Source organism: Zophobas morio, unplaced genomic scaffold (assembly GCF_036711695.1).
Source record: "Zophobas morio isolate AGI-343-1 ecotype UQ-CSIRO unplaced genomic scaffold, CSIRO_AGI_Zmor_V1 ptg000024l, whole genome shotgun sequence".
Taxonomy (NCBI): Eukaryota; Metazoa; Arthropoda; class Insecta; order Coleoptera; family Tenebrionidae; genus Zophobas; species Zophobas morio.
Genome location: NW_026972129.1, coordinates 16,138,041 through 16,148,370, shown reverse-complemented (window position 1 = coordinate 16,148,370; position 10,330 = coordinate 16,138,041). Strand labels below are relative to the sequence as shown.

General features: G+C 33.5%; 1 protein-coding gene across 1 annotated transcript; it reads left to right on the top strand.

Moving 5' to 3' along the window:
* Nucleotides 1–1,399: 1,399 nt before the first annotated feature.
* On the top strand, nucleotides 1,400–3,796 carry LOC135135618 (uncharacterized). The gene is made up of 3 exons (XM_064064709.1): nucleotides 1,400–1,611; nucleotides 3,622–3,697; nucleotides 3,764–3,796. Exons 1-3 carry the CDS (start codon nucleotides 1,400–1,402, stop codon nucleotides 3,794–3,796), a joined length of 321 nt encoding a protein of 106 aa, XP_063920779.1.
* The last annotated feature ends 6,534 nt before the right edge of the window (nucleotides 3,797–10,330 follow it).

The window sequence follows — 10,330 nt, the reverse complement described above, 5'->3', positions numbered from 1 at the left end:
TTTAAGCTCTAGCATTTTAACCCATTTGAAGTAACATCACAATTTATTTCCCTTTTGTTTTTAGTCGAAAAAAATTGGTCAAAGGTCGTTTCGACAGAACTTCCCTCGCTTCTGAAGTAGTCTATCATTTAAAATTTGATTTTGCGAAATTTTACTTTTTGTGTGATAACCTTTATACAGCAAAAAAAATATAAATAATACTAATCTGTATATATGTATTTAAAACAAAGTCGTGTTAGTTACATCATTTATAACTACTCCTTTTCGTCATTTTGGTCCTTTTGGTCCTTTTGGTTCTTTTAGTAATTTTCGTCCTGTTCGTTCTTTCCGTCCTTTCGGATTAAAATAATTAAAAGGATTAAAAGCATTAAGAGGATATAACGGAAATGTTGATTTGTGCGAATTATGAATTATTAGAACAATGGACAGTCGTTTTACGAATTTTGGATGAGAGGATGAAAGGATAAAAAGAATAGTAAGGCTAGAAATGATACAAAGGATAAAAGAATAAAAAGGATAATAAGGATAAAAGGATGCAAACGATGAAAAGGACGAACATGACGATAAGGACGAAAAGGACAGACACGACGAAAAGGACCAAAAGGACCAAAAGCACGAAAAGGACGAAAATGACTAAAAGTACCAAAAGGACCAAAAGGACCAAAAAGACGAAAAGAACGAAATGACGGAAAGGACGAAAAGGACGAAAATGACTAGAAGTACCAAAAGGGCCAAAAAGACTAAAAGGAGGAAAAGGACGAAAAGGAGGAAAAGGACGAAAGGACGAAAAGGACAAGAATTACCACAAGGACCAAAAGGACCAAAAGGATCAAAAGGACAAGAAGAGCGAAAAGGATGAAAAGGAGGAACACGACGAAAAGGACGAAAAGATGAGAAGGACGAACAGGACGAAAAGGAGGAAAAGGACGAAAAGGACGGAAATGACCAAAAGGACGAAAATGACCAAAATAACCAAAAGGACGAAAAGGACGAATAGAACGAAAAGGACTAAATTGACCAAAAGTACTAAAAGGACGAAAATGGCCAAAAGAACCAAAAGGACCAAAACGACGAAAAGAACGAAAAGGACGAACCGGACGAAAACGACGAGAATAACCAAAAGAAGCAAAAGGACCAAAAGGACGAAAAGGACGGAAAAGACGAAAAGAAGGAAAAGGACGAAAAAGAAGGAAATGACCAAAAGGACGAAAATGACCAAAAGAACCAAAAGGACGAAAAGGACGAATAGAACGAAAAGGACGAAATTGACCAAAAGTACTAAAAGGACGAAAATGACCAAAAGAACCAAAAGGACCAAAAGGACGAAAAGAACGAAAAGGACGAACCGGACGAAAAGGACGAGAATAACCAAAAGAACCAAAAGTACCAAAAGGACAAAATGGACGGAAAAAACGAAAAGAACGGAAAGGACGAAAAGGACAAAAAAGACGAAAATGACCAAAAGGACCAAAAGGACCAAATGACGAAAAGAACGAAAAGGACGAAAATGACGAAAATGACCAAAAGGACGGAAATGACCAAAAGGAGGAAAAAGACCAGTAGGACGAAAATGGCCAAAAGAAGGAAAAGGACGAAAATGTCCAAAACGAGGTAAAGGACGAAAAAGACCAAAAGAACGAAAAGGACGAAAAGGATGAAAATGACCAAAAGGACCAAAAGGATCAAAAGGACGAAAATGACCAAAAGAACCAAAAGGACCAAATGGACCAAAAGGACGAAAAGACCGAAAAGGACAGAAAGGACGAAAAGGACGAAAAGGACAGAAAGGACGGAAACGAACAAAAGGACGAAAATTACGAAAAGAACGAAAAGGACGAAACTGACCAAAAGGACCGAAGGACCAAAAGGACGAAAATGACCAGAAGGACGGAAATGACCAAAAGGAGGAAAAGGACCAATAGGACGAAAATGACCAAAAGGAGGAAAAGGACGAAAATGACCAAAAGGAGGTAAACGACGAAAAAGACCAAAAGAACGAAAAGGACGAAAAGATCGAAAAGGATGAAAATGACCAAAAGGACCAAAAGGATCAAAAGGACGAAAATGACCAAAAGAACCAAAAGGACCAAAAGGACGAAAAGACCGAAAAGGACAGAAAGGACGAAAAGGACGAAAAGGACGAAAAGGACGAAAAGAACGAAAAGGACGGAAATGAACAAAAGGACGAAAAGGACGAAAAGAACGAAAAGGACGAAATTGACCAAAAGTACCAAAAGGACGAAAATGACCAAAAGGACCAAAGGGACCAAAAGGACGAATGCTTACAGTAACTTCAAAACGTCTGCAATATTTCAAAGTTTTCAAAAAACTCATCCTATTTTGGACATTTTAGATAGGATTCATTTGGCAATATTTTGGGCTGACGTCATCAATTTTTTGGAGGGTATAACTAAATGTATGTATTTTGCATAAAAATGTGTTATGTTTATCATATCCTTAAAACATCTGCAAGATTTCAAAGCATTCGGTTTTGTAAATTCAAAATTAAATTGCAAAATGTTGTTTTATAATTTTGATTTTTTCCAAAAATCCGGACGTTCGGGCAAAAAGTCAACACTTGGTCATGAAGTACATGTGAAGGGCTATGTTATTTTATATAATTTAAAACACATTTGCTATGTACAATTTTGAAGTGACGTCATTACATTATTGGTGGGAATCGTTTTACTATTTGCAGACAAACGGACAGACGGACAGACGGACAGACAGACGGACAGACACACGGACAGACAAACGGAAACGGGAGACTTATTTGTTCGTACTCTAGAGGTCATGAAAGGTCGAGACAACATAAAAGTGGAAAGTCGAGCGACAGACCCGATTACAATACTTCCTTCGCTTACGCTCGAGAAATAAAAATTACAAAACATTCTTCATCAAAGCAAACAATGAAAAAAAAATGCAAAAACATAGCAAGCCTTTCATTTTACTCTCTTTTGACATACGTCAAATTTGTAAAACTTATGACGTCACCTATGATTTCTTTAAATGTTGGATAGTAAATTTGATTTAAATTTTATAAAATAAGATACTTTTGCACTCCTAGATTATGAATCCATCTTGATTTTTTACTTTAACATCCACATTTTTGGGAAAAAATCAAGATTCTGTAACAACATTTTACAATTTAAATTTGAACCTACAAAAGCGAAGGCCGTGAAATCTGTGAAAGGTTTTACCATAAGCATAATAAACGGTTAAACAAATTAATTCGCGTATCTCGTTATCATAAAAAAAAATAAAAATCAATTTTATAATTTTTTGCAAACGCTTAAACGTTAAGTGCCCAAGTAAGTTGAATCCGCCTGAAATAGAAGAGAATGTTGCCAGTCTTTCGGGAAGCCTTTTGTAAAAAATAAACTTAGAGAATTTTATTTGGCTCATTATTTTGGAATGTGGAGAATTCACTAAATAAGAAAATTCGAATCTGCTACGAGGAAAAAATACAATTTCTCATGATAAAACATTTCGTAAATGATTAGATTTGAAGACAGATAAGTGGAGAAGTAATGTATACAATAAATTCCAACAATATGTCGCAATACGTAACTAAAGATTATTTTCCGTATTTTCATTTTTCGAAGCGCATATGCTATTAAGAACGTTGACTTCAAACGGAAAGATCAAGCGAGAGAACATATCTTATAGAGAAGCCGATATTAGTCTAACTAAAGAAGTAAATTTCTGAAAGGATACGTGACGAATAAAAACATGCTTTTGCCGTTAAAACCTGTTTTTGCAGATGTGGTCTTTCAATAAAAACTCGCACAGATAAAGTTGGAAAAATGGCGAGAGAGCAGCAAAATTATTAGGAAAGATGATATACTCACTCATACAGTTGCCCGTAAAGGAGTACAATTTGTATTAAAAAAAAAAATTACCACAAGAATCTGAATGCACAGTTTCCATGATGATTTAACTCGCAGTTGATTCCAAACCTAAAATAAACTTCTCTTATTAGGTATTATTCATTATGCCACTCAATCTAACAGCATTGAAGCAGGGATATCGGGGACAAGTTAGATGAAAGGAAGGTTAATTTCTTGTCTTCAGAAGAGATATATTGATTTTCCCGAAAAGACAATGAAAGACGAAATAGGGACTATTGTTTCTCCTCCAAGATCAACAAAAATATTCTGCTGACGGATTGTCCAATACTCATTAAGTCATGAAAGATTTAAAGCCCACAAGCAAAGAATTTTAATTATAAATTTAGTGGCGGTGTTTTCACATTGTTAAAAACGCGAAAAAATCCACGTGTTAATATACTAGAGGCTGATAAATTAATGTTCTGGGACACCCTATGTACGCTAAAAAAATTTACTCAGACAGACAGACGAACGGACGGACGAACATTTTGAAATGACGTAATCATTCTTCCGGAGACTAAGATTCGTACACGTAAAATTACAAATACGAAAGAGACCAACGGAATAAGCAGATTTTAGTAAACGTCACTTATCATCTAAGAATGAGTCCGTCTTATTCGCGATTTTTTTTTCGTTGAGTCCACAATCCCCGGACTGGTGCATTGTTCATCTTTGAACTTAATTTATAAAAACAGGAAACAAAGAAGATAATTGTGAGGGTGAATTTGTTTGCATGCCATATAAAATTTCAGAGGAAAGCGTGAACTCTGTGCTAATCTTACTCCCAAAGAAGGCCAGAGAATTTTGTAAAGAACACTCTGATAGGCAAATATTTGCGAACACACAAAAAGAGTATCCATTTCTACACAAAATAAATTCATGGATTGGTTGATTAATGATAATTATGAACCAATAACATCAAAGGCCCTATCAGAGACGAGATATTTCCTATTTGAATACGCTTGTTTGTGTTTGAGTTGAAGCTAAATTGGCAAAATTAATGTTAATTTGTTGCCACTATTTTAATCAAACAGAAGCTAGAAAATTAGTATGACAGATGATTATTTACTAAAATAAAATAGTTTTTTAACCGTTACAGTAATGAGACTATAAAAACAATAAATCGAATAATTTTACCAAAAATTGTATTACTTAGTAGCTCTACGAGATTAATATTTTTATCTACGGAATAATTATTTTAGATTACAATTCTAACACTTTTTGGTCTATTCATCTAGAAAATGTATAGCTAACGGCTCTATCGCCAGGTCTAAGAAACCATAAGGAAGTGTGTGGGTTAACTTAAAATAATGGTCTCTCCACGATCTTCGTGAGTGACTGACTTTTGTTGATTATACCAAAGTAAAACGACTTATTCCTTTGAAAGAGTTTCAAATAAGCTACCAAATTAAAATTTAACTTAAAAAAGTTATTCACTTCAATGAATCGCTCTAGTAATAAAATGAAATTCAATTCTTTAATAAAGAAGTTCGGTGTAATATCGTTCGCAAATGAACATCAAAGGATCACTGTAGTTGGAAGTTACATCGTAAATGGTGTAATGGAACAAAGAATGTTTCACAGAATCTGCCACATACAAGAGGAAGGTAAGGTAAGGTAGCGTTTTATTTACCCATGAGCGTAACTACTTCCACAACATTATGATATATTTCCAAGGGAGAGGAATTTATGCTACAGAAGTACAAGTTCAAGTTGTGCTTAACGTCACAACTGTTTCGAAACCAATAGCAACAATTTGACATTTAAATTGTACGTATTAGTATCGTGCCTTGTCATATTTTTATGGAATTAAAATATCTCTTTAAAGGCAATTAAGAATTAAATACAGTAATTGTAACTGTACATTTCCTCTTGTTAGAGATCATAATTCATAACAAAGGATGTCATAATCAGTGTTGGGGACAGATCCTTTTAAAAATATCTAGATACAGATATAGATACATGGAAGATAAAAGTATCTAGATACATACTGTTTTCGATTTTTTCGAAATGTATCTAGATACAGATACAAGATACTTTTTGAAGCTTTGGCGTATAAAATAACCGAAAACATGTTTATGTATTTTTTTATGTATTGTTTAATTAATTTTTTAAAATTAACAACATTTCGAACGTATTGTTACCTAAATTATTTCTTCTTGGTGTCAGAATTTGGTTTCCGCTACTAAACACCCGTTCCACAGGTGCTCAAGAAGGGATTGTGGTATTAAATTTAAAAAATAAACATTTTACTGTAGCATGGTTATTCAAGACTGAAAAATCTTTTCTTTTTTCCTGCAGATAGGCCATCGCTTCGCTGTTTGATGTGTCACAAATTGTGCAATATTTATTATGTACGCTTAAAAAGAATATTTTTTTTTGTTTTTATACTACAGTATCCAAATTGTGTTTGAGTATATCTAATAATTATCTCCAGCATTAAAATTAGTATTTCAAAAGAATACGGGAAATGATTATTCTGTGCTGAAGGTCTGTTGTCGGCAACCTGTCATAAATTATTATTCTTCAATATCGGCTTACGATGTTTTTATGACCACGTCCGGTAATCGTCTATCCCGGTGCGGCAGGTACATACATTTTAGGAAGAATTGCTGGTTCCGTTTAATAAGGCAAAATAAGTACAATTTCTTAGAAAGATATTTAAACCCCTTATAGGATCAAAGGCTGCCTGGTAGGCCGGAATCACCAGAGTGCAACTTTAAATTTTCAGATTTTTGTTGAAACTCATTTTATTTTAATCTCGTTTCACGATTTCTGAGAATATATCACGATAAATTATTCTACCGAGGGTTGTAAAAATATTAATTTTATTGCCCAAGATTTACACTTAAACATAATCGGCACATTCTAGGGCAAAACGGACCTGCCAAGCCTGCCTCGCGTTAGGTTTAACAAAGAAAAAGTGAAGAAATGACACATGTGGCAACAGGAAAAGATGCTACATTTGTCTGAAAAATAAAGGTATAAAACAGTAACAAATATGCGATTTATGCGAGAGAAATGTATATATTGAACATTCGATTAGTTGATTACAGAACTAATTTGTACTAATTGAAAAAATTAATCATTATGTAACACGCAATTATTATTTTCTAAAAATAATAACGTACCTTAAACAAATATTGTTACTATTAAAATTACTCTTATTTAATAACACAAATACAACCAGCGGGCCTACCGGACCCGGGTTGCTCAAGTACACAGATGAAATGCATTGCCCCGGATAAGCGTAAAACGCAGGTAATAGTGAATTGTGGTTTATGGTTTTTAAATACCATCTTACCATGGCTTAGATTTATTACCCCTCAGGATTATATTTAAAGATGTATAAGTACTGAAGGCTACAATGTAGGAAATGATGGTATTTAAAATATGAAAATTTCCGTGACAGAACACTATGAGTGGACCTCTTACCTCTATTTTTGTTTATGTGACCAAAATCACCAACATGAAGTATCAAAAATTACTACTAGTATAACTCAACTAATGACTACTGAAAAAAAAGTGAAATAGAAAAATGTATCTGTATCTGCGCCATTAATTTTGTATCTAGATACAGATATTTTGTGCTTAAATTCAATTGTATCTAGATACAGATACTAGATACCCAAAAATGTATCTAGATACTTTTTTTAGATACAGGTATCTAGATACTGCCCAACACTGGTCATAATAGTAGGATTAGTGGGCCATGGTTGTAGATAAGTAAGTTGATAAGTAAATAAGTAAGTCAGTGCCACATCCTTGATACTCCATTACATTAAAATGGAATACTGGTGTATTTACAAAATATTATAATATATTCCAGTTTAGAAATTACATGTAACAGCTGCCTCATATATGTATCTAAGAGGAACAGATGTGAGCCGATTCAGTCACCAGCGACGTAAATGATTGACAGGGTATTATAAGTTCGAATTGGAGCTCAGTGTAATCAGCAATTAAAAACCAAGTTGGTGTGTGTATGCTAAGTTTAATGCTCAAATAAATTTTCCTCCGCTTTAAGATTGTTAAAGTGGTGTCTTCCTATCACGTCGATTCCTGTCATTTGAAAATCTTGTTATCCTGAAATCCTAAATCGTTTACAGAAAAGTAAACACAGTATAAGGACGAAGTTTGAAATTTTGATAATGACTACTCCAATCTTCTTCTTCATGTTAAGTTAGATATTATTTTTAGTTGTCAAGTTCTGCTCACGACTTTAATATGATCAGGGACAAAGGATCTTCTCGGTGTCAATTTTATTCAAAATCTATGTTACAATATTTTATGGAAAGATCAGCAGACGTACGCGCTTTGTTGTAATGTCAATTACATTAAATTTTAATATAATTTTAATATAAGGTATTACAACTTTTAAAAATCGATAGTTCGGTATTTCAAATACGACACCCTGTATCTTACTATTGTATTAAATTAATTGTTGAAACAATTAATTTTCATTACTAACATTGTGCTTTAAAATATTTTTCAACACAATCTCAGAATACAATGGAAGCAAGTTCCCAGGACATTTCCAAACTATGTGCGCCTGTGCGATTCACCTCTCTGACGTATGTGACCTCTCTCTTTACCATTTTTATGTAAACTGTAGGTATAAATTAGTGCATAGACCTCGTCAGCCAGATGTGAAATAATGAAGACGTTCGTCCTTATTGTATTTTTTGCCACAGTTGGCGTAGCTTGGGTTCGAACGGTCGAAAATTATGACTATTTAGACATGGAATAAATTTTAAATAGTGAAAAATTTACGAAATATTACTTCAATTGTTTAAAGAAGGGACCCAACTGTATTTCCGAAGATCGTCAAAGTGAGTGACTACTATATTTTCAAATTTAATAAGTATATAATTTGTTAAATTTCATTTGCTTTTCTTTGTGTTGAATGTAATTAGAATATCTATCTATTTAAATTTGTTTTTTTTTTTTGGAAATTTAATTTCAATTCTAATGTAAACACATTAATGTTTTATGGTTTGCAGGGGCAGAACCTGACGCTCACCAGAACGAATGCATAAAATGTATCGAAAAACAGGAAAATGAAAACAGAAACAAAGACAAAAAGGGAATAATAAGTTAGTACTTAGAAATGCATGTCATTAAGAATGGAAATTTGATTAGCAGAAAATAAATGGCGTTTAACACAATTAATGTGATTTAATCGCATCTAAGCTCGTCCAACTAGACGAAGTGTAAGTGTCTCAGAAGGCTAATAAAACACGCAAGAAATATTTAAACACGAAAGCGCAGCTTGAGTATTTTATTTTTCTTAAGTGTTTTCTGGCTATTAAGACACCAATTCAAAACAACGTTTTATCCAATCCACAACCAAACACGAAAAACTCATGGATGTATGATTTTTTTTCTTTGATACTGACAGAGTTGAGAAAACATGAGAAACTGAAATTTACTTACAAAAATCTGCGTGCTCTGGAATTGTTGCTGTAGTGCTGTTTTATTTACTATTTATTTTTTAAAACATATCAAAAATCGATATCAATAATTTTGCTAATGCAAAGTACCGAATAACTATTAATGTTTGTGATTTTTTTATCAGGTCGGCCACATATTTAAAATTTTAGCATGCCGTGCCTAATATTCAAATTAAAATTTTCGCCACCAAAAGGAGGTGGCCTCTATTGAAACCCATGCGATCGAGGTCTTTCTCGAATATCCATCGCAACCTCCGCTTCCAGACTTTTCGAACGCCGCTTAGAGATTTTCCTGGACGCCGCAATCGAGACTTCCGGTAACCGACTCCAGACTTGTCTTTATGGTACCGCCGCCGGTCGTCCTGACTGATGATGACTCACCCATCATCTCCGTACATTCTAGAGAACCCATAGGCGTCGTACCGGGGCGGCGTATGGGTTTATTTTGTAACAGTCTCCATTTTTGCAATTCTTAAGTTATTCAATAAAATAAATTGACTGATTCATTAATTTTTTTAAGTTATCCTGTATAATGCAGTGACAAATCACAAGTGTAGACTCATCACATTGTGCACATTTAAGACAGGATTTATTCGCCAAAATTTTGCATATAAGGGATAAACACATTTTGATTAAAAATTTACCATTCTTATGATAATTTTAAAACATTTCCAAGATTTCAAATCATTCGGTTTCGCAGTACCTCATTACATCAATAGAATAAATTCATGCAGTCATTAACAGGAAATGTTAGGAATATACAGTATATGGTAAAAAAACAACCATAAGTTGTCTAATTATTATCACCACCAACAATACGTCACCTCAAAATTTTTCATAGCAAATAATATTTACATTTTATAAAATAACATATCCACTTTGACTTTTTACCCTTGGAAACCAAATTTTCGCAAAAAAATCCAAACTAAGAAACTTTTATAATTTTTAATGAAATGGTATAATCCACACTTACTTCTAATTAATTAT